We start from the raw sequence: 25652 nt of genomic DNA, 5'->3' as shown, positions 1-25652 counted from the left end.
TTGTAGAGACGAGGTTTCACTATGTTGCTTAGGCTGGTCTTGAGCTCCTGGGCTTAAGTGATCCACCTGGCTTGGCATCCCAAAGTGCTGAGATTATGGACATAAGCCACCGTGTCCAGCCTCTGAAAATCTTTAAATATCAGAAAAATACAAATTTATGTCATAATGAGATAGAATAATGCATACTTACTGGAATAACCAATAAAAGGTCTGATTATACCAAAGGTTGGAACTGATGAGGAATAAGTAGAGCTCTCATACCTTGAAAATGTGATTGTAAGGTGGAAACAGTTTGGCAGTTTCTTAAAAATTTAAGTGCATATCTATAGTTTGATCCAGTGATTTCATTTTGTATATTTATTCAAGAGAAATGTATATACCTGTCCACAGAAAGATTTATACATGTCTTAGCTTCATTTATAAAAGACTATAATTACATAATCCAAGTGTCCACCAATAAACAAGTTGTGTATTTTCATACAAGAGAATACTACTCAGCAGTGTGAAGGAGCAAACTGTTGATACAATGCTTAGAAAAGTTATCTTTATAAAAAGGAGCAAGACACAAAAGTATCTTTAATTCCATTAAATCAAATTTTGTAAAACTGATCTATAGTGGGAAAGATAAGATCAATGTTTGAGGTGGAGGTTGGTAGGGATTACCTGGAGGGGGATATAAAAGAGCTTTTGGGGGTGAGGGAACTGTTTTATATCCTGTTTGAGGAGATTACACTTTGTGTATATTTTTGTCAAAGCTTATCAAATTGTACACTTAAGTGGCTGCATTTTATTATATATAAATTACTTTTCACTAAGATTGATTAAACATTTGGTTGGAAGGAATCAAATAGGTATAGCAGTCATTAAACTAAATGCAAATAGATTATATATTGTGCCAGTAAAATACCATCAGATTATATATTGTCCCAGTAAAATACTGTCAATATATTGTGCCAGTAAAATACTGTGAGATTAGTTTAAGAAACAAAACCTAACCAAGTCCTGTTTCGAAGAAGCAAACTATTGAAAACTTGATAGGTAAAGCTGAAAATAAAAGAGTTGAATAAAGATCTAAGATATAGGAAAATATCCAAAAGACAAGGCGAAATTTAAATATCAAACTAGGTAAATGGATTGTTACCATCGTAAAAGGCATAGTTTATGAACAATATATATATATATTATATGTATATACATAAATTTTTTTTTTTTTTTTTTTTTTTTTTGAGACAGAGATTTGCTCTTTTGCCCGGGCTGGAGTGAAGTGGTACGATCTCAGCTCACTGCAGCCTCTGCCCCCACCAGGTTCAAACGATTTTCCTACCTCAGCCTCCTGAGTAGCTGGGATTGTAGGTGCTTGCCACCATGCCTGGCTAATTTTGTTGTTGTTGTTTTTTTAGTAGAGACGGGGTTTTGCCATGTTGGTCAGACTGGGTTCGAACTCCTAACCTCGTGATCCACCCACCTCAGCCTCCCAAAGTGCTGGTATTACGGGTGTGAGCCACTGCACCTGGCCAGGATTTCAGTACATGTTTATCAGAATTAGGTCTAGTAGATGAAAATACGAGTATAAGGAATTGAATAGTGCATTTAATAAACCTGATTATATGTGTGTAGAAATAGTGTTTTAAATTCCTGGAATAGATCTTTTTTTAATGTCCAAGGAACTGTGGTCAAAGTTTAATGTCCAAGATACTTGACCATAAATAAAATCTTAACAGATGAGAAAAGTTGAGATTTTACAGGCTGCGTTGTCTGGTAATAATACAGGTAAAGTAGAAAGAAATAACTATGAGACGACTCCTTTGAAACCTGCCTCCTGTTCCCCTATTCTCCCTGTGTTTGTTTCCACTGCAGAATTGCCTCGGTATTCTTGAACTGAGAAACTGGTAGTGACAAGGTCTTTATTCTTTATATTTCTAGCCTTACATTATTGAAATGCCTTTCAGTTTGATGCCTTTGTGTGACTGCCAGTGAACTAGGTTTTTTTTTTTTTTTTTTTTTGAGACGGAGTCTCGCTCTGTCGCCCAAACTGGAGTGCAGTGGCTGGATCTCAGCTCACTGCAAGCTCCACCTTTCGGGTTCACGCCATTCTCCTGCCTCAGCCTCCCGAGTAGCTGGGACTACAGGCGCCCACCATCTCGCCCGGCTAGTTTTTTTGTATTTTTTAGTAGAGACGGGGTTTCACCGGGTTAGCCAGGATGGTCTCGATCTCCTGACCTCGTGATCCGCCCGTCTCGGCCTCCCAAAGTGCTGGGATTACAGGCTTGAGCCACCGCGCCTGGCCTGAACTAGGTTTTCCTAGCGTACAGGTGTTGCCCATGCCCACACCTAGATTATCAACGATACTGTAAAACTTGACCTGAAATTTTAGGTTGATATTCCTGGCCTTTCTCTTTCAAATTCCTTTAAACTTTCAGTAACCACTTGTTGGCCATTTATTAGAACACAGGGAATTTTGAATTAAAAACTCACATAATTTAAAAGAAACAGGAACACCTAATGCTGAGAGGATGTGGAGAATAGCATATTCTCATACATTACTGGTGCAAATGTGAATTGTTACAGCCTTTTGGAAAATAATTTGACAGCTTGGTTAACAATTAAAATTCATATTCCTTTTGGCCTAGTATACCTCCTCCTAAGATTTCTAATCTTAGAAATAAAAGCCCAAATAAGACCATATGTATAGTTATTGCAGTGATGTACGTATTGTCAGCCAACAGAAAATGAAATGAACATTAGTAGGGAAAGGCAGGAAAAATGATACCTCCATAGGTGGGATATTATGCTACATAAAGAAAAAATAAATTAGACTAATACCAGATTAGTTTGAGAAAGTTCCATAAGGTTTTGTTGAGTGAGCAAAGAAAGATGCAGAAAAGTATGTAATAATTTGCATAACCAAAAAATAATTTAAGAGAACCATGCCTATATCATAGGCTCATGAGTATGAAGAAAAGTATTTAGGAATTCCTGCTAGGTGGTTAAATGTTTACCTTGGTCAAGGGTGGGTCAGAGTAACTGGGGAAGTAGGTTAAAATAAAAATTTGTCTGTGATCATATCTATGCATTATCTGCAAAATTATATAAATATGTATATTTAAAGATACTAAGTAAACATTTAAAATAAAACTGACCTATTTCCCAGCCTGGGCAACATAGCAAGACTCATCTCTAAAAAAAAAAATTAATTAAAATAAATTAGCTAGGCATAGTGGTGTGTGCCTGTAGTCCCAGCTACTCCAGAGGCTGAGGTAGGAGAATCACCTGAGCCCAGGAGTTTGAGGCTGCAGTGAGCCATTGAGCGTGCCACTGCACTCCAGCCTGGGTGTCAGAGTGAGATTCTGTCTCAAAAACTAAAAAAACAAAAAACACAATTATTTCTTTTCTAAAACTGATGCTGATTTGCAAACCTAAGTGTTCATGTGAAGTCCACTGAAACTCTTAGAGTAGAAGAGGCATAGTGGAGAGCCATAAAACCTTTTATGTTAGGCCCTAAAACAAAGAATCAAGGAAGTGTGTACACACACAACATGCAATAAAACAATAACCAGTGAGAAATTTACCTAAGAAACTCGAAGCCTAGAGTAAGGTGGTTTTTGTGGGTGGTTGATACTATTTTTTCAGGGACTTTGCATTCCTTTGATTTGTCATTTTTGGTGTTGGCTTTGTGTTTAGGCATAGCACAGGCTTTGTGTTCAGGCTGTAGTACTTCCAGCTGTAAAATCTAGCCATAGCTAAGTCCAGAGAGAGAAGAATGAGACAGTCTCTTGGATGTTTGTCATAGGCTGTTTTTTTTAAAGCATTTGCTAAGGCTGAGTCTGGGTTACAACTTGATTTTAGTGTTGTAGAGGAAGGTGTTTTAGGAAGGAAAAGCAGAGTTAGGCAAAGGAAGAAGTTGAGCTCCAATGCAATCCTGACAAAGGGGAACTCTGGGTCAGGGTTGCTTATTTGAGTTGCGCCATCTTGGATTGAAATGCCTGGGCCTTTATACTCTTTATGGTATGGGCTGCCATGGGAAGGGCAAAACCTGCAGCAAAGGCAGCCCCTGAAGGAGTTGATGTTCTGCTGACCACCTTCCCTGCTGCTAATGGCAGCAAGTCCTTCCTTGAAGAGGTGATCTAGGTGGTGTGTCTCCCTGTCCACACACTTTCTTAAGAATAAGAAAATATTTCCTGGAAGTCATCCATCAGATGTGCCCTCACATCTAAGTATTAGATTACATGCTGTGTCAGAGATTCATGGTTACACATCATAGCCTTTTCGTACTTCTCTAGTAAAAAGAATTCTGATTTTGTGATGGGTACATGATCATCTGGGATAATGGCTACATTTTTCAGCCTCCCTCTACTTGTAGACGTGTCAGTAACTTCTGGCTAATTGAATGTAAGTTGAATTTTCATGTGTGACTTAACAGGGGGAAAGAGGGTGTGCCCCCCATTTTCTTTTCGTCCTTCCTGCTGGGTAGAATTTGGGTATAATAGCTGGAGCTTGAGCCACTATCTTGGATTATGAGGTAGAAACCACATGTTGGGGATGACAGAGCAATAGTATAGAACAGCATTAGGTCCCTGATGATCATGGAAATGCCTTGGATTTCCATGCTCTGGATTGCTTACCTTGGATTTTTTTTATCTTGGTGGTTAGTCCATTACTATTTAGGTTTTTCTGTCAGTTGCATTAAAGCCTAATTTTTATTTTCTCTGTCTCTCTCTATATGTGTGTATATATGTGTCTATATAGATATATATTCTTTTTTTAAAATAGAGATGAGGGTGTTGCTGTGTTGGCCAGGCTGATCTTGAACTCCTGACCTCAAGCAGTCCTCCTGCCTCAGCCTCCAAACTGCTATGATTACAGGCAAGAGCCACCACACCCAGCCCACACCTAATTTTAATTGATACACATTTCTAATTAGTCAGTGGCAAGGGGCATGGGAAAACATGATTGGCTTCAACTAACATTTTGGGGTGGAATGGATTTTGGGGAGTAAGGCATGGATACATCTCTATCAGGCGAGTACAACAGAGGGAGAGAAAGGCAAGAATATCAAGGGGTTTGCAGGGTATGATTCTTGTGATGGACTATGGGGTCTTAACTAGGTATGTGAGAAAGTGACATGTGTGGATGGTAGGTGGTGAACAGTGAAGAAATGATAGCTCGGTATATTGTTGGTCTCCATGGGGCTGAAGACTCATTGGAAAGGGGGAAATAGGCTAAATGAACTGGAGACATGAGACAGTAGTCAGAGGTTAGGGTGCTTTTTTTGTGGGTAATGTTGTTACTGGTAATAGCAAGTGCCAGAGAAGGGGATGGCTAAAGAGGGGTGGAGGAAAAGATAGTTAATGGTGAGGTTAAGAAATGGAGAGGCTGGGTTTTGGATGGAACGTCTTAGATGTTGATGCAGATAGTGGAATAGAGTGAACGATTTAGTAATATCTTTAGTGCATTAGGAGTAGCTGGGAGATGACTCAGAAGGTAAGGGAGGCAGATCCAGAAGCGAGCATGTGTTCCGAGTGGCTGATGTTGATGAAAGAGGGAAGAAAAATGATCTGGAAACAGCCATGATGAAGGAAATAGCGTCCTTCTTAAATATTAAAAATTTTTATATAGCAACAGATACTTGCTGGTTGCAGTGGCTCATGCCTGTAATCCCAGCATTTTGGGAGGCCAAGAGAGGAGGATTGCTTGAGGCCATAAGTTCAAGCCTGGCAACTTCATGAGACTGTCTCTACAAAAAATAAAAAACAAATTTAAGAAATTTATGGCTGGGTGTGAAGGCTCAAGCCTGTAATTCTAGTGCTTTGGGAAGCTGAGGTGGGAGGATCTCTTGAAGCTAGGAGTTTGAGACCAGCGTGGGCAATATAGCGAGACCCGTCTTTACCAAAAGGAAAAAGGATGACATAAAATTAAGATTTAGGTATGTTTTGTTCATTCCTGTTGCTTTTAATATTTTGCTGTCTTCTTTTTTCATGTATGTGATAAGTATTTGTTTCATCTAAATTTATGCAATCTGAATATAACTAGTCATTTTCTACTGGTTACAGTATGTGTTAATGTGCCCATTATGTTTAATTTGTATTATATTAAGAATTAAAAAATACTAATATATGAAAATATATAAAAATATATGAAATTAATATCATAGACTTAAGTTTTCTTTCTTGATTTAAATTACAGACTAACTGGATCTTCTGGGTTTGTAACAGATGGACCTGGAAATTATAAATATAAAACGAAGTGCACCTGGCTCATTGAAGGACAGTAAGTAGAAATGGCTGACTTAATTTTTGTTTTTTTAGCATAGAGGTCAGTGTGACATTAGTTTTCCCACAAATAAAATTAACAATCTGTAGCATAAAGTACTTAAAACATTTACTTGATAACCTTTCATTTGACAAAATTAATTTAATTTTTCTTAGCCTTCATTAATTTAAAAGTTTCATGTTGATTTAATGCTGCAAATGAATTGTACACACCACAAATTTGTGTATTTCCAACTGTAATAGTTCAGAAATGGTGTTATATATATATATATATATTTTTTTTTAATTTTTTTTTAATGGGACAGCGTTTTGCTCTTGTCACCCAGGCTGGAGTGCAGTGGCTTGATCTCGGCTCACTGCAACCTCCACCTCCCAGGTTCAAGCGATTCTCCTGACTCAGCCTCCTGAGTAGCTGGGATTACAGGTGCGTGCCACCACGCCCGGCTAATTTTGTATTTTTAGTAGAGATGGGGTTTCACCATGTTAACCAGGATGGTCTGGAACTCCTGACCTCAAGTGATCCGCCCACCTTGGCCTCCCAAAGTGCTGGGATTACAGTTATGAGCCGCTGCGCCCTGCCACAGTTACATATTTTTAATGGTTTGCTTAAAGCATTAGAAAATTAAAATAATGTGTTATTTTTCTAAGTATCTATTTTTGTTGTGGATAAGAAAATTGTAATAACTGTTATTGCCTAAGTGATCCCTTCTCTGGACCCACTGTGTCCCTCTAGCTGTTGCTTTTTTTCTCCTTGTCTTCATGGGAGACTTTTAAAGCAGTATTTCTCAAACTTTTTTGGTCTCAGGACTTCTTTACACTGTTAAACTTTAAGGATTCCAAATAAGTTTGTTTATTATTTATTTATTTATTTATTTATTTTGAGATGGCGTGTCGCTCTGTGGCCCAGGCTGGAGTACAGTGGTGTGATCTTGGCTCTCTGCAACCTCCACCTCCCGGGTTCAAGCGATTCTCCTGCCTCAGCCTTCCGAGTAGCTGGGATTACAGGCATGTGCCACCATGCCCAGCTAAGTTTTTGTATTTTGTAGTAGAGACAGGGTATCACCATGTTGGCCAGGCTGGTCTCGAACTCCTGACCCCAAGTGATCCTCCTGCCTTGGCCTCACAAAGTGCTGGGATTACAGGCGTGAGCCACCGCCCCCGGCCCCAAATAAGTTTATGTTTGTCTGTGTTCACCATATTAGAACTTATAACCAACAAATATTTATTCATTTAAAAGCAACAATTATAAGCCCACTACATGTTAGTACAAATGATATTTTAATGAAAAAGAACCTTATATTTAAAAAATTGTAGTGAAAAGAATGACATTGTTTTACAGTTTTGCAAATCTCTTTAATGTCTAGCTTGATAAAAGAGCTGAATTATGATATCTTCTGCATTCACTTTGTTGCAGTATGTTATTGTGATTGAAGCCTGTCAAGAAGATGAGGCCTCACTTGAATATGAAGTAGGAAGAAAGATATTAATAGTACAGTATTTTAAAATAATTGTATATGGTCTTCTTTGATACCATATCAAAACTTTACAAGTAATAATTTCTTAAAAGTAAATTGCAGTTTGGAATCTGAAACTATGTGAAGGAACTTCTGGTACTTGTGAAATTAAAATCCATTGGTTTTCTTGCACTGAATGGATCTTTTGCCCATCCATGATTTGGTAACATGATATATAGGTCATTTGGAAAACAACAGGTCATTGACTTATGCAGATCTTCCATATGTTGATATATTTATTCCCTTACATAATATTTAAAAAATCACATTGGTTAGTATCACCATCAGTCTCCTCAAAAAGTTATAAGTGTGGCAAATAACAAATTTTCCAAAATCCTGATTACTACTTGAAAGCTTGTATTTTATCTTTGGCAGCAAATACTGTCAGTTGTTTTCTTTGAAGTGACAGGCTTGCTTTCCTAATTTTTAAGAAAATGTCTGCCAGATATCCAACTCTGAATAACCGTAATTTGTTGATTATTCTTTCAAGTAAGCATGGTAAATGATGTTGTAAGAAAAAAGTAGCTAGTTCAGCTTGCAACTTAAACAGTAGCAAAAGTGGTTTTCATTGAGAAAACCATGGCGCTTCTGTTAGGCAAGAGAAGTGTTTTATATTTACTTTCCATCTTGTCAGAATATTAAAGAGATGTCTACTAATTGGTCAGGATTTAATAAAATTAGAAGTTTTAAACTGCTTAATCAAGATATCCTTAAATGAAACTGGCAGTTTTTCTTTTTCCTGTGAGCAGTTGGTGGTGAAGAATAGCAGTGATCACTAGTACCATTTGCTGCTGTTGTCTCGATTTGTTCTAAGATGCCTACAGTTTGACCCACCATTGCTCCTTGAACCATTAGTAAATGCCAGCATGGCGATAAAATATATGCTATCTTAGTTTTACTGTGAATATAGTTTTGACCTCCTGGGACTTCCCATAGGGGTCTCAGGACCTGTAGCATTTTGTGGACTTCATTTTGAGAAGTGCTGCTCTAAGGAGCTCTGCTCTGTCCTATCAGTTCATAACCACCTGATGCCCTCCTCCACTTGTTTTTCTGAATGTGCTCTCAATGGTTGTTCCTCCTCAGCGTAAGCGAAAAACTAAACAAAGAAACTTTCATTCCTCCTTTTCCTTATTCCCCACACTTAGCCTGTCAGTAAGTTCTATCAGTTTTCCCTTTAGATCATCTCCCCAATCCATCACCAGACTCCTTTTCACCTCCATCTCTACAACTGGGAGAGCCACCATCCTCTCTCTCCTGGGCCACACAGTAGCCTTGAAATTGGCCTCCTGCTTTTGCCCCTTGCCAACCTCCCACTTCTCATCTCTTAAGATTTTCTCTGTTTGCTGTGTTTCGGGCACGCTGATTTTCTTCATGTTGCTTGGACATGTCAGCCTCTTTCTCCCTTAAGACCATACTGTTCCCTCCGTCTGAAACGTTTTTCCCTGGGCTTTTCACATGGCTTGTCTCTTGTCATTCTCATATTGCCAAAGCTTACTGGGCTATCTCCCTACTACTTTTTGTGCTGCCACATCACCTTCTTTTAATAATTCTTCACAGTATTCATCACCATCTGAGTTTACTTGTTTATGTATTTATTTAGTTGTTAACCTAGAGATGTTAGATAAGTGTGGGGTAGAGGAAAGGTCTAAACTGGAGAAATAGAATTAGGCATCAGCAGGATATAATGATGTTGATATTCCCAGAGCTTTCTGAGTGGAGTGTTGGACTGAAGCCAGGCTAGAGAGTGAAGGGGTGAGTGAGATAGAGGCACTGGAGAAAGCAAAGTTTTCTGCGAAGTTTTACCTTATTAGAAGGAGAAACGGTAGGGCAGGTATTTGGTGGAGGGAGAGTCGGGATTTGAGGCTTTTTGTTTTTATTTTTATTTTTTTAATTTTTTTTTTTTTGAAATGGAGTCTCGCTCTGTTGCCCAGGCTGGAATGCAGTGGTGCGATCTCGGCTCACTGCAAGCTCCGCCTCCTGGGTTCACGCCATTCTCCTGCCTCAGCCTCCCGAGTAGCTGGGACTACAGGTGCCCACCACCACGCCGGCTAATTTTTTTGTCTTTTTTAGTAGAGATGGGGTTTCACTGTGTTAGCCAGGATGGTCTCGATCTCCTGACCTCGTGATTCTCCCGCCTCGGCCTTTCAAAGTGCTGGGGTTACAGGCGTGAGCCACCGCCCCCGGCCTGTTTTTATTTTTGTAAAATATGTGATACTTAAGCAGATTTAAATGTGGATGCAAAAGTTCCAGATGAGAGGGAGATGTCAAATATTTGAGAAACAGAAAGAGAGGCAGATAGGTATAGAATTTTGGAAAATGGGAATTTTAGGGTTTTTTGTCTGGTTGCTGAGCATAAGCAGGGAGGTGGGACTGGGTTATTTGAAATAGTCATTGAGAGTAGCAGTTGTGGAGAGTGAGAGAAAATTGGTAGGACTGCTGGCAGAATCTAAGTGCCATTTGCAGTTGGAGAACAGAGACCAATGCCGAAACCAATTTACCCAGTGGTGTGGTACAGCTTAGGTTTTTTTTTGTTTTTTTTTTTTTTTACCTCCACCACCCCCCCTCTTTTTGTTTTTTTCCTGATTCAATCTTAGAGCAGATAACTGGTTTCCTGTAGAACAGAGCTTTTGCCAGCCAGTGTCATGAAAAATCAGAGGGGCTGGCAAATTTAGAGGATTGGCAGGCATGTTTATGAAATAACGTAGTGTGGAATCTGAAGTTGAATAAGGAAGTGCAGAAATGGTAAGGCTAATTGGTTGGTTCAGCAACCATTAAAGAGTGGCCTGAATGGACTGTAAGGCCCAGAATCATGGACCACATCAATTTTGTTTCCCATTGCATGTTTAGTAGTCTTGCACATGGAGAGTACTAAATAAATCTTTGACAAATGAAGGAGTACTGATGGGGCAGTTGTTAGACTGTGTTACATATTATTAATTTAAAAATCTGAATTTTTATATTCTCAAATGTCTGATAGTTACGATAATTTTTTTATAAATTCCTTTTTTTAATTCTTTTCAGGCCAAATAGAATAATGAGACTTCGTTTCAATCATTTTGCTACAGAGTGTAGTTGGGACCATTTATACGTTTATGATGGGGACTCAATTTATGCACCGCTAGTTGCTGCATTTAGGTAAGCTCAGTCATATAAGCGTTCTTTCATCATTGTTTGATTTCTAAATTTAAACATATCTTCTGGATTGCATTCTTACTGGGTTCACCTTTATTATCACTTAACACATTTATTTTATGGAAAAAATACTAGTTCTTGAGTCCCACTATCACTTGTGTGTTAGTGCTAACTTGGTTTCTGTAGCCCTGGGTAAGTTTCTAGGCATAGTATGTGACTTCTCTCTTCAGTTTCCTGATCTGTAAAATTGTGATAGTTCTATTAAGTTCACCTGCTCCTTGTGGTGGTGGTGAAGTTTATCGTTACAAAATATTTTGAGAGTAATATATTGAATGAAACTATTTCTGTGAAAAATTTAAATCAGGAAAACATCCATCACATTCTTTGTGTAGTGCCCATTGCATAGGCCTTCAGGAGTTATTTGTTGAATTCAAATATAATTGTGTGTGTGTATGTATGTGCATCATGAGTGAGGGAAACTTTTTGGAACAGTACACACAAAATGAACAGTGGCTACCTGTGGAGAAATCAGGAACATACTTATTATATATATTTTTTCAATAAGTACATTTACATTAGTAGTTAAACAGAAGCAATTTAACACCAAATATATGGAGTGTTCTGAATTGTTAGGATGTTTTACTTTTGATTAGCAACAAGTAGCTGTGTCGTTCGTTATGTTTTTGGCCACATGGGAATTCAAAACTGTCTCTAATTTTCTTCCTTTTACTTGATAGAGGATTTTAAAATACAATCATGTGTCACTTGGCAACAGGAATACGTTTTGAGAAATGTGTTATTAGATGATTTCATCATTGTGTAAACATCATAGGGTGTATTTACACCAATAGATGGTATAGCCTACTGTACATCCTGCTTATATGGTACAGCCTATTGTACCTAGGCCACAAATCTGTACTGCATCTTACTATACTGAATACTGTAGGTAATTGTAACCCAATGGTATTTGTGTATCTGAACATATCTATACATGGAAAGGTACAGAAAAAATACAGTATTATAATCTTATACAACCTCTGTCATACATGTGGTCCATTGTTGACCAAGTGTCATTATGTGGTGTATGACTGTATGTTTTTCTAAAATGCATATCCCCTTAGGAAACCACCTGCAACTGGCTTTCTAAATTTCTTTGTCTCAAACGTTTTATTTCCTTTACTTTAAAAAGAAATCAGTTCAACAAATATTTTTTGTGTTTCTCACGTGGGGCTTGTCTGGCTGATGTCCTGTGTGGGTGAGGAAGTTAACAGGGAGCAAACAGTACACAAGGACAGGAGATCAGGTGACTGTTGTGTCCTCGTGTTTTTCTACCCGCTTTGGCTTAGAAATCTCTCGAACGTATCTTTGAACTGAGAACCAAGGCCATTTTCTGGGTTTTCAAGGTTCACTTACAAGGCCAAAGAGCAGGGTGGATGGCTGTGCTGAACATTTAAAGTGGCATTGGTCACGTGTTGGAGTGTGTATCTTTATGCTAGCATTTGAAACGTAACTTGTAGCAAGAAGCACCCCAAACTTTAACACAAGCCCGAAAACTAAGTGTGATGTTATCATAATAGTACTTATGTTTGTTAATTAGAATTCATGGAGCTCTTGTTGTATGCCAGGCACTTTGAATTAGCTTATCAGGAGCCTTGTAGGAACATGAGCCAAGCAGGTGTACATCACTCTGTGGTTCACCTGGATGGTATATTTGATAAACAGTGGTAGCGGTGGTAAAGCAGAGAGAGTGATTGAGAAAATTCTTCAAAAGAACATTGTTCCTTTTAGAGTTTTTTTTTTTTTTTTAAGAAAGTTATATGCTGGTGGGGCAGTTGTTAGACTATGTGATCTAGAGGAACTCTTCCCCTTCCCCCTTCCCTTTTCCCCTTTCCCCTTCTCTTTCCCCTTCCCACTTCCCCTTCCCCTTTTCCTTCCCTTCCTCTTCCCCTTCCCTTTTCCTTTTCTTTCTCCCCCAGGCTGGAGTGCAGAGGCAGGAACGTAGCTCACTGCAGCCTCAACATCCTGGGCTCAAGAGATGCTCCCACCTCAGCCTCCCCAGTAGCTGGGACCACAAGAATGCAACACTATGCCCAGCTAATTTTTTTTTTTTTGTGGAGATGGAGTCTCACAATGTTGCCCAGGCTGGTCTTGAACTCCTGGGCTCAAGCAGTCCTCCTACTTTGGCCTCTCCAAAGTGTTGGGATTACAGGTGTGAGCCACTGCATCCAGCCGAAGATTGCTTTTGACATACCTGTTTCCAGGTGGCCCTGGTCTTGTCAGTACTTATTCCTTCAGCATTTCAAGGGATTCTGGTGTATATAACCAGTGAAAGCATGATGATGGTTAACCCTTCGTTTACATCTCCAATCAAATGTCACCTCTTCCAAGAGGCCTTCCTTTCACCCTTTCTAAAGTAGCACCTTCTGTTCTTTCCCTCTGCTCTCCTTCCCTTCATAGCATTTGTCTCTACCTGGCATTATGTATGTGGGGAGTATCTGGGCTTATTTGTTGTTTTTCTGATGTGAACTACATGAAGGCAGGGACATAGTCTTATTCACTGTTGTATTCCTGGTACCTAGAACAGTGTCTCACAGGTAGTAAGTGCTTAGTAAATATTTGTTAGTTGAATACATAGTAGAAAATGCATCACTATTTTGTAACTCCTGGAGCACCAGAGTTTCAGAGTTCCTAGGGTTCTGTCTTCATATTAAAAATTGAAGGGCCAGGCATGGTGGCTCACACCTGTAATCCCAGCAGTTTGGGAGGCCAAGGTGGGCGGATTGCCTGAGGTCAGGAGTTCAAGACCAGTCTGGCCAACATGGTGAAACCCCATCTCTACTAAAAATACAAAAAAAAAAAAATCATCTGGGCTTGGTGGTGTATGCCTGTAATCCTAGCTACTCAGGAGACTGAGGCAGGGGAATTGCTTGAACCAGGGAGGTGGAGGTTGCGATGAGCCGAGATTGCGCCACTGTGCTCCAGCCTAGGCTACAGAGGGAGACTCTGTCTCAAGAAAAAAAAAAAAAAAATATATATATATATATATATATATATATATATTGAATGAAGGGCCAGGCACAGTGGCTCAGGCCTGTAACCGCAACACTTCATGAGGCCGAGGCAGGAGGATTACTTGATCCCAGCCTGGGCAACAGGGTGAGACCTCATCTGTACAAAAGATTTTAAAAATTAACCAGCCGTGGTGGTGTGTGCCTGTAGTCCCAGTCACTCAGGAGGCTGAGGTGGGAGGATTGCTTGAGCTCAGGAGGTCAAGACTGCAGTGAACTGTGATTGTGCCACTGCACTCTAGCTTGGGCGACAGAGTAAGACCTTGTCTCAAAACAAAGCAAAACAAAAGGAATGAAAATCCCTTTCCCTCCTCATTTTGATTCCTTGGTTATGGACTTTTCCAGTCATTTTTGTATGCATTTATATAGGTACATGTAAATGTACACGTGTACTAGGCCCATTGTTTTGCAACTTGCTTCTCCCCCATGCCCTTATCAGAATGCCTGATGAGCTTCTTTTTAGTCCCGCAGACCTATGTAATATGCAGTGACTTATGTAGTCAGATTTCTGGGCGTGAGCATTTAGATGGGTTCCACCCTGTTCCCATCTGAACAGTGCTGTGGTTAGGATTCTTGTATATTGGTCATTGTGTACATGAGCAAGTATTTTTTCTACAAAGAAATAGAATTGCTAGGTCAGAGTGAATGAGCATGAGGTTGTGTGTCTGGGACAGATTGCGTAGGGCTTGGCAAGGATCTCGGCTTTTACCAAATACGATGGTAGTGGTGGTGGTGGTGAATCAATAATAAGGCAAAAATCACGGACATATGAAGAAATGCAACAGCAGGTAGACATAAGAAAAACGATTAACCTCAGGAGTAAGAAGAACTCAGAACAACAATTTAAAAATTGCTTTTTACTTATTAAATTAGCAAAATTAAAATAGAGCCTAGTAGTCCTTGCTGTTGGCAGAGTGAAGTGGGATGGATCCTGCATTCTGTATTGATATGATTTCAAGTTACGTATCTCTTCTGGAAAGCAAATTGGTATTATGGCTGTAGAGTCTTAAAGGCATCATTTAGACCTTTTTACTCAGTAAGTGTTTTGTTTTTGTTTTTTGTTTTTTTTTTTTATACCAGTCACACAACAAACATTTAGAATCTATTATGTGCTGGGTTGTGAGTGAGGTCCTAAGGAGAACCTAGGGAGCTTTTAATGATATAGAAAATGCATATGTTTTATTTGTAAAATAGAATATACAATGTAAATAACATCAATTAGGCTAAGAAAATGAATTAGAGTGCTAACAGTGTTGGAGTTATGGGTGTTTGTTTAGCTTCTTCATATTCTTATATAAATATTTTATATAAAATATCTTGGGTGCTGTGAATCAAGCCCGTAATCCCTACGTTTTGGGAGGCCGAGGTGGGTGGATCACCTGAGGTCAGGAGTTCGAGACCAGCCTGACCTACATGATGAAACGCTGTCTCTACTAAAAATATAAAAAAATTAGCTGGACATGGTGGCGGGCACCTGTGATCCCAGCTACTCAGGAGACTGATGCAGGAGAATCGCTTGAACCCCGGGACACAGAGGTTGCACTGAGATTGCGCCACTGCACTGTAGCCCGGGCAACAAGAGCAAAACTCTGTCTCAAAACAAACAAACAGGCCGGGCGTGGTGGCTCACGCCTGTAATCCCAGCACTTTGGGAGGCCGAGATGGGCGGATCACGAGGGCAGGAGATCAAGACCATCCTGGCTCACACGGTGAAACCCCGTCTCTACTAAAAAAAATACATTAAAAAAAAAAAATTAGCTGGGCATGGTGGTGGGCGCCTATAGTCCCAGCTACACGGGAGGCTGAGGCAGGAGAATGGTGTGAACCCGGGAAGCGGAGCTTGTAGTGAGTGGAGATCGTGCCACTGCACTCCAGCCTGGGCGACAGAGCAAGACTCCGTCTCAAAAAACAAACAAACAAAAAGAACTCATGTCTTTCAGCAGTATATGTGTAGTATTCATCACTCATAAAATTTGTTACTTTATGTGATTGTGGAAGTTTATTTTTTCAAAGAAGCACTATAAAAAGTTTTATAAGAAAAAGAATAGGGCCATTGATTTCAAATCTCATTAGAAATACAACTCAGAATAAAGGAAGCCTAGCAAAAGACTCAGATCTGTTCCTCAAGGATCCAGAACTAATAGGGTAGCCCTATGTATTTATCACAGGAATTTGCCTCTCTTCCTGGATGTGGTTTTTAAATTATAAGGACGGATTTGTTTTTAATTTGTGTCTGCTAGAATTTGACATGTCTGTGCTTGTGCTTCCCTCTATAAGAAGTGTGTTTTCATTTCAGTGGCCTCATTGTTCCTGAGAGAGATGGCAATGAGACTGTCCCTGAGGTTATTGCCACATCAGGTTATGCCCTGCTGCATTTTTTTAGTGATGCTGCTTATAATTTGACTGGATTTAATATTACTTACAGGTAAGATTCTTAAGTGTAGTATTTGTGGTTTCATTCAGGAGACTATCTACTATGTTTTAACAATAATGGCTAACATAGATTGAGAGCTTACAGTGTGCCAGGCATAGCATCAGGCAGTTTACATGGATTTTCTTATTTAAAAATTTTCTATAAATTCATTGAGGTCTGGGCTCTGTTTTTCTACTCATTTATAATTGAGGAAACTGACAGGAAAAGGTTAAGTAGATTGTCAAAGTAAGTGGTGGGAACACAATTTAAACCCAGGTGTTGCTGCTGTTGAACTTCTCCTAGAAGAGGGGGACTTTTCTGCTAATGGACAAAAACATTTGAATTTTACAAAGTACAGCTCAACAAATATTAGTAGTTGTCATGTACTCAATAGTAGGAGAAATCTGTATCATTAAAGTACCTTGATAGCCCATTTATCCCCCCCTTTTAAATTCTGAATTACATTGTTTCAAAGCACTGTCAGTACAAGTATCTTATGTTATTATGGGATGCATTATAGTTCAATTTTTTTTTTTTTTTTTTTTTTTTAGACAGAGTCTAACTGTCATCCGGGTTGGAGTGCAGTGGCACGATCTCGGCTCACTGCAACCTTCACCTCCTGGGTTCAAGCAATTCTCCTGCCTCAGCCTCCTGAGTAACTGGGATTACAGGCACCCGCTACTATGCCCAGATAATTTTTTGTATATTTAGTAAAGACGGGGTTTCACCATGTTGGTCAGGCTGGTCTCGAACTCCTGCCCGTGATTCTTCCGCCTCTGCCTCCCAAAGTGTTGAGATTATAGTTGTGAGCCACTGCGCCTGGCCATAGTTCAATTCTTACATTAAGTTAAAGTAGCCTGCCTTCTTCCATCTGAAATGAGTAGATAAAATTACTAAGGAATTTTAAATATACCAATCTGGGCAGTAACCTTAAATTCTATTATATACAAATTTTCAGAGACTATACAGAGGAATATGTACCATTAGGATGATGGTTTATTGTTGGCAGTTTGTTTTATTCTTTTCCTTCCCAAACTTCCAACCATGAATTCAGCAATTCTGTAAAGCTTATCATTAGCAGGCTACTAAGAAGAATAGGATAATCCTCCCACCCTTGAGGAGCTGACAGTTCTGCAAAAATCTCCTCCCTCTTTGTAATTTCTTTGACTTTATGAGTTATTTATTCTTATCCTCTTATTATGAGAATCCAGCAGGGTTGATTTGATTTTATTGCTTGTACCTCAGGCTCTAGCTATGCAGTGTTGAGCAAACCCATTTGGACTGAATCTTTAAGTACTGAAGTTATGCTTGTGAATGAACTGAGACAGTGAGATTCTTAAACCTGTGTGGGAGAAAGTTCTGCTAAGTTAATCGAAGTGTTATGTTGTGTTCTGTTAATGTAATTTTCCCTGCTATTTTCACAGTTTTGACATGTGTCCGAATAACTGCTCAGGCCAAGGAGAGTGTAAGATCAGTAATAACAGTAATACTGTTGAATGTGAATGTTCTGAAAACTGGAAAGGTGAAGCATGTGACATTCCTCACTGTACAGACAACTGTGGTTCTCCTCGTCGAGGCATCTGCAATTCAAGTGATGTCAGAGGATGCTCCTGCTTCTCAGGCTGGCAGGGTAGGAGCTTCTTTCATTTTTACTTTTTCTTCCATTTATAGAACATTCCCAGCTAAATAAATAGATTGACTTTATTCTTAGCACCTATATAGTTTATATTAATCAAATACCAGGTAGCATTTAAGCTTGAAACATCCCTCTATCCAGCTGCTTATGAATTTCAATTTCATAGATGTGTGGTCGTGGTCTCTAGAATTATGGAGGGTAGGCTGTTTTTTGTAACCTGTTTGTGAAAGTTGAAGAACTTGGACTCGGTCATAAAAGGATTTTGCAGAGAGCCAAGCTGGGAGGTCAGACAAGAGCTGACAATAATGATATTTCCTCAGAAACACACTCTTAAGTTCAGAGAAAATTGGAATCAGTTATATATTAGAATCTTAAAGGAATTAGCGAATAGTATTATCTACAGAAATAATTAAAGAAGCTTTAAGGAATTCTTTAAGGGGTGAGTGATAGTAACTGTTATTAATTTGGTGATTTTCCTTGTAAACTTACCCCTTCCTCAGAACCTTTTTATTTTGAAAGGAAATATGCTTGTTTAAATACCTTAGTTTGTTGGGTTTGGCTGACGTTGTAGAGTTAATAATTGAAGCATTTCAGTATCTACCATTGTGCAAATATTGCAGCAGAAGCCAAACCTCCCAAGAATGGAGTCTGTCTCTTCAGTTTGTTTGAGCTTCTTGATTTACCAGAAGAAGATGGATAGTTTGTATGATTGCTCCCAGGTCTAGTTATCACACTTATTTGTCCATATCCACAAATTCTGCATCTGCAATTTCAAACAACCGTGTGTAGAAAATATTCAGAAAAAAACACAGTAAAAGATAATTCGGGCTGGGCATGGTGGCTCACGCCTATAATCCCAGCACTTTGGGAGGCCAAGGCAGGTGGCTCACCTGAGGTCAGGAGTTCAAGACCAGCTTGGCCAACATGGTGAAACCCTGTCTGTACTAAAAAATACAAAAATTTAGCTGGCCATGGTGGCAGGCACCTGTAATCCCAGCTACTCAGGAGGCTGAGGCAGGAAAATATCTTGAACCCTGGAGGCGGAGGTTGCAGTGGGCCGAGATCATACCACTGCACTCCAACATGGGTAACAGAGTGAGTGAGATTCCATCTCAAAAAAAAAAGATAATACAAATAAAATATACACATATGAAAACCATTTACATAGCATTTACATTGTGTTAAGTATTATAAGTAATCTAGACGTGAGTTAGAGTATATGGCAGGATGTGTGTAGGTTATATGCAAGTGCTACACCACTAGTTTAAATTAGGGACTTTGAGCATCTGTGGATTTTGGTACCAAGGAGGTCCTGGAACCAATCCCCTGTGGATATTGAGGGATAACTATATATGTTATCCTTAAGATTTTTCATGTGAATTATTTATTTATTTATCTGGGCTTTCTCCTGAGAGTTGCTTAAGCAGGTATTTCATTACCAAAAAAACTCTAACCTGGATCTAGTCAAGTCATCATTAGAAAGTATATGATTTACCCTTGGTCAATGCCCTGAATAAATTAAAATAACAAATTAAAGGATTTGTCTGATATTTAAATGCTAAAGGAAAGACTATTATTTAAATGTTACATTTAGATGATGAAAACTTGAAATGCAGTAAGCTTTAAAGCTGTATTTTGTGAAGCTAATTCATTATGTTTTTATTAGGTCCTGGATGTTCAGTTCCTGTACCAGCTAACCAGTCATTTTGGACTCGAGAGGAATATTCTAACTTAAAGCTCCCCAGAGCATCTCATAAAGCTGTGGTCAATGGAAACATTATGTGGGTTGTTGGAGGATATATGTTCAACCACTCAGATTACAACATGGTTCTAGCGTAAGTTGTTTTAAACATTTTTGCAAGAAGCTTAGTTTTTTATTTTGAAAATTTATAAAACCCAGATAAGCAAAAATAAATCACCCGTAATTCTACTACCTAAGGAAAATCCCTGTTAATATTTTGATAGTAGTCTTTCAAATTGTTTTGACATATGTTGAGTTTTTAAAATTGAATGCTACAAAAAATTCATTGTCATGATACCATTCATGTTTTTCAAATACTGTCTCTGATGTTTTGCTTTAAGTTTTGTAGTAAGTTCTATATAAGTACGGGATTACTTTATCTTTTAATTTAATTAATAGTTCCAAGGTCAAATGGTTTGAATTTATAGTTTGCTAGTGGAAATTATACCATCGTCTAGTACGTCCCAGGGTTCAAAGTCTGTTTGCTGATCCCATGCTGCTCATTTTGAAGGGAGAGTATCTGTTGTCATAGTGGAATTAGCTGTGGAGGTGGACTTGTAGAAAATAATTTATAAATTTAATCTTGCTGATTTTGTTACCTGGAACTTTTTTCTAGGCATTTTCTGTTAATGAAGATTGTCCAAAAAACCAGCATCTGTTCATTAAGGGATTCTGGAAATATGGCAGCGGTGGCCTAGTTTCTGCATCCCCCATAGTCGTTAAAACACATTGTACAACTAGTCTAGCAAAATCAAAGAAACGCAAGCAAATTCTGTAATAAAACTTGGTCAGACTGGGCACAGTGGCTCATGCCTATAACCCCAGCACTTTCAGAGGCCGAGGTGGGTGGATCACTTGAGATCAGGAGTTTGAGACCAGCCTGGCCAACATGATAAAACCCCATCCCTACTAAAAATACAAAAATTAGCCAGACATGGTGGCGGGCACCTGTAGTCTCAGCTGCTCAGGAGGCTGAGGCAGGAGAATTGCTTGAACCTGGGAGACAGAGGTTGAAGATCAGATGGTTGTAGGTGTAGAGCCTTATTTCTGGACTCTATTCTGTTCCATTGGTCTGTGTATCTGTTTTTGTACTAGTGCCATGCTGTTATTGTTGCTGTAACCCAGTAGTATAGTTTGAAGTCTGGTAACCTGATACCTCCAGCTTTGTTCTTTTTGTGTAGGATTGAACTGGCCCAATCTCTATTCCCATTGCTGCTGCCTTAGTTCAAGCCCTTTAATTTCTGATGAGACTCCTGCAATGGTCAGGTCAGGTTAGTAGTCTTCCTCCAGATTCTTTTCTTTCCCCATACATAGATTCAAACTATTTTCTTTGCCTGGAACACAAATGCTTTCCTGAATATGAATTTGAAGTCACATATTATTATAGTTTTTAGGTATACAGATTTTAGGCATTTTCATGGTTTTCATCAGAAGAACTGTTTGCCAGCACTGGGAGTGGCACAGGTGGCACCCAGAGATCTCATAGAAAATTGGATCTCTACAGAGCTTTTCTTACACATCCCCCTTCCCTCTGGGGGAAAGAGAGCTGTCAGTCTCTATTCTTTCTTGTCTGGATAACCCAGAGGAAGCCCCAGAGTTGTTCAGGGGCTCATGCTGTCTTTCCAGACTCTACCTCAGCAAGTCATTTGTGTGGGCACCTCCTAGACTGTGTCATTATCAATAACTGCAGCCCCTCTATAATCTCATTCTAAACGTTCCACATTCTACCCCCCTTCTGTGGTGGACACTGTTGGTGCCTTGCCTAAATCTCTATTTTTACCTGGCTGGTGCACACAGTTACCTGATGCGGTGCAATTTGGCTGTTGTCAGTTCATAGCTGACCCTTTCTCTGAAGAATTCTCTCAGCAGATTGGAGCTGTCTTAACCAGGAACACCTAGAATACTATGCTCTACCACCAGGATAGCCCCTAGTATAGTGACCAACCAGTTTAACTGGAACTCTCCCAGTTTTAGCACTGAGTCTTGTGTCCCAAGAAACCCCTCAGTACTGGATGAAATGGGATGGTCACCCTGGCCCCCAGCCACTGACTGGCTGGATGGAGGTACGTGAGTCTGACCCTGCTTCTACATGGGAAAATTCATGTTCCAGGGCTCCCCTTGGGATCAGGCAAAAGCTATACTTCAGCTGAGACCACCTTTTTGCTTATCCTCTCCTTCTTCCTGCTGCCTTGCTTATCTCACTTCCTGATGTTTGTCAAGAGAGCATTCCCTCAGTAAATCACTTGTACAGGAATCCCCATCTCCAGCTCTGCTTGCAGGAGATCTTACCTGAGACACTTTCCAATCTTTTCACATCTTTCTCTCTAATACCCTAATAGTCTTTGATCTCCACATGGGTCCATAGTTCATTGATTCTTTCTCTCTCCCTCTCCTGTTCTCCTTCTTAACTCTAATATCTTCTTTTCATTTTCAAATTCCTACCACCTTTTCTTCTGTTTTCATTCTCAGTTAATGGCCTTGCTTCCTGCTTCTCTTTTGAAAGATAAAGGTCAGAAAACTATTTCCACAAACTCCTACCACCACATTTCCCCTTCACCTACATCTGTGCCCCTTTATCGTCTTCTGTAGATCAGTGCTGTCTCATAGAAGTTTCGGGCATGATGCAAAAGTTCTGTATTACCCTATCGTGTCACTGGCCACATGTAGTTATTTCACACCTGAAAGATGGCTAGTGTGACTTAGGAGCTGAATTTTTTATTTTCCATTGTTTGTTCTCATCTTACTTGATCTGGCACCAACATTTGATGTAGTTAATCCTTCCCTCCTCTTTTAAACACTTTCTTTAGTTGACTTCCAGGATTCCACATCCCCTTGATACTTTTTTAAATTCCGTATTCCTTCTCAGCCTCTTTAGCTGGTTTCTTTTCAGCTGACTGACTTCTGAATGATGTCAGATCAGGGCTTAACCCTTGGTCCATTGCTGTCTGTTTACTCACTCTTTTGGTGACCTCATATAGTATCTTGGCCTTTTATACTTGGTGACTCCCAAATTTGTATTTGCAGCCTAGACTTTTTATCTGAGCTCCTATCTCCAGCTCTTTAATTGACATCTCAACCTTCTGTCTGTATACTAGGCATCTTATGCTCAGCATGTCCCACACTCATCTTTTTCTCAAGGCTGCTCTTCCCCCAGATGTCCCTATCTCAGTTAATGGCCACTCCATCCTTCTATTTACTTAAGGCAGAAATCTTGGGTCATCTGCGACTTCTTGTTTCTTCACACCCCATATTAGTATATTTATTAGTTATCTCTTGCTACATAACAAATTACGACAAACTTAGCAGCTTAAAACAATTTGCATTTATTATCACCATTTTGGATGGTTAGGAGTCCTCTGTAGTCAAGTTGTCAGCTGGCCTGCATTCTCATCTAGAGGCCTGAGAGAGGAAGAATTCATTTCCAGGCTCCCTGAGGTTGCTGGCAGAGTCAATTTCCTTGTGGTTATAAAACTGAGGGTCCCAGCTTTCTGCTGGCTATTGACTTGAGGCTGTCCTCAGTTTACGGAGGCTGCCTTCAGCTCCCAGAGCTTACCTCAGTTCCTAGAGGCCACCTAGTTTCTTGTCAGCTGGGTTTCACCAGTATAGCTGCTTACTTCATCAGACTGCAAGGAGAGTCTCTAGACTGTCTGCTAGCAGGATGGATGTCACAGAAATGATATGGCAAAGATGTTTGCCATATTCTGTTGGTTAAAAGCAAGTCATAGATCCTGTTTGCCTCCTAGGGGAGGGGATTATACATGGGTATGAATACCAGGAGGTGGAGATCATGAGGACTACCCCAGTGTCTGTCTGACACGATAGGTCAAATCTTGTTAGCTCTACCTTTAGAATCTATCCCAAATCTGATCACCTCTAGTGCTGCTACCATGAGAAGAGAAGGTGAAATTAAAGGCATGAAAGTTATTATGCCTTCTGCTGTTATACTAGATGTTATGAAAGGCACATATTTACCATTATGTGATTTTACCCTAGCATCCTCCCTCTCTCTTGATGCAGGAAATCTGGGAGTCTTTAGATATTTCCATATGTTCTCCTTCTCATACCATAATTTCATATTAAGCCCCCTCAACTCTGTCACCAAATACATGTCATATTTATTCTTTTATCTTTATGTACAGCCTGTTATTATCTCTTACTTAGTCTTCAGCAGTAGATTTCTATCAAATCTGTTCATTTCCATTTATTCCTATTAATCAAATTGCTAAACATGAACTGGGGTGCCATTTAACAACATAAATAGTATCATTTACTACCTTCTTAAAACCCATCAGTGTCTTGCCTTTGGACTTAAGGCCCTGCATGATGTGACCACTGTTTACCTTCCCAGACTCAGTCTTTTCCTATCCTGCCATCATTCACAGCACTCCTGCTCCACCAGCCTGCTTTCTTACCCGAAACATACAGTGTACATCATTACCTTAAGAGCCTGTGCGTTTGCCATTCCCTTGGTCTAGACTGTTCCTGCTATTGCGCCTCAGGGCTGGTGTCTTCTCACCCTTTAGATCTCAGTATGGTTTTCCCACAGAGAGATCATCTATCTCTGACCATCCAGTTCAGACATTTCTCCCTGTTGTTCTTTTTTATAGTCCTCATTTTCTTTATGGCATTGTTCGTGATTTTTAGTTACGTCAGTGCACGCTGTTGTACTTCCTCATTGTCTGGCTTTGTGAAGTTCTTCAAGGTTAGGGACCTTGTTTACTCACTGCACTCAGAGCTTAGCTCATAGAAGGTACTCAGATAAGTATTTATCAAATAAACGGGAGAGTAAATGATTTATTTCCTTCACAAACATCTATTCCTGGAAATATTAATATCACCTATTACTTTTTTTTGACTTACATACTTCATGAGCCACATTGTTTTTTTAGATCATAAATTTTTTTTCTACTTGATCAAAACATGATTTTCTACAGCTTTATTGGTTTCATGTAAATATTAGCATAGTTCTAAATAATGAACTTCCATGAAAAGTTAATTTAGTGATTCATTTTAGAAGTAGTGTTTCTGGAACTTAGATAACAGGTTTTTTTTTTTTTTTTTTTTTTTTTTTGAGACGGAGTCTTGGTCTGTCGCCCAGGCTGGAGCGTGGTGGCACAATCTCGGCTCACTGCAAGCTCTGCCTCCTGGGTTCACACCATTCTCCTGCCTCAGCCTCCTGAGTAGCTCGGACTACAGGCGCCTGCCACCACGCCTGGCTAATTTTTTGTATTTTTAGTAGAGTTGGTGTTTCATCATGTTAGCCAGGATGGTCTCAATCTCCTGACCTCGTGATCCGCCTGCCTCGGCCTCCCAAAGTACTGGGATTACAGTCGTGAGCCACTGTGCCCAGCCAGATTACAGATTTTATAGTCATTTATACTCTTACATGAAAGTATTTTAGGAATTGCTCTTACTGTCCATTTTCCTCACATTCCTGTTAATGCAAAACTTTTTAGTTGCATTAAAAAGCAGTTCCCCTTTTGTTACCCAATGGTCCTCTTGTGAAATAAGTGGTCTTGGTCCCCTGGATTAAGATTGGCAGTTGAAACTTTATTACCAAATATCTTTCTCTGGAGCAGAAGAGAGTTTTTTTTTTTTTTTCTTAAGTTTAAAAAAAAAATAATAAATTGATCAGCGGTCCACCAAATAAGCAAAATAACATCACCGAATCCAATAAATGTGAAAGCAGACTCATGGAACACCAAGTGTGACCTGACCTCTTACATACCCCACGGAAACAACACTGGGGGAGATTCTGATAATTTTCAGTGATAGCCCAAAATCTAGAAGGGAGCAAACTGAGTGAGCATTACTGTTTTTGACTGTAACTAAAGAGTAGGAGACATAGTTGCTGGGGAGCATCAGGTGAAAAGCGGAGA

The 25652-nt window shown here is 39.5% G+C and overlaps 1 protein-coding gene and 1 long non-coding RNA gene across 2 annotated transcripts in view; one reads left to right on the top strand and one right to left on the bottom strand.

Moving 5' to 3' along the window:
• The window catches only part of ATRN (attractin), a 177518-nt gene that overhangs the window by 49557 nt on the left and 102309 nt on the right, over positions 1–25652 (top strand). Inside the window, exons 2-6 of the mRNA XM_023220242.1 lie at positions 6184–6267; positions 10805–10918; positions 16280–16408; positions 17821–18026; positions 19699–19867. Coding sequence (XP_023076010.1) covers positions 6184–6267; positions 10805–10918; positions 16280–16408; positions 17821–18026; positions 19699–19867 — 702 coding nt within the window. The remainder of the gene's footprint in view (positions 1–6183; positions 6268–10804; positions 10919–16279; positions 16409–17820; positions 18027–19698; positions 19868–25652) is intronic.
• Positions 74–24370, bottom strand: LOC111548070. Its single transcript, XR_002733304.1, has 3 exons — positions 24212–24370; positions 18573–18795; positions 74–130 (listed from the first exon to the last, which is right to left on the bottom strand). It is a non-coding gene; the product is annotated as an uncharacterized LOC111548070 (long non-coding RNA).

Source organism: Piliocolobus tephrosceles, chromosome 20 (genome assembly GCF_002776525.5).
Source record: "Piliocolobus tephrosceles isolate RC106 chromosome 20, ASM277652v3, whole genome shotgun sequence".
Lineage (NCBI taxonomy): Eukaryota > Metazoa > Chordata > Mammalia > Primates > Cercopithecidae > Piliocolobus > Piliocolobus tephrosceles.
This window is presented reverse-complemented; position numbering and strand designations above follow the sequence as displayed.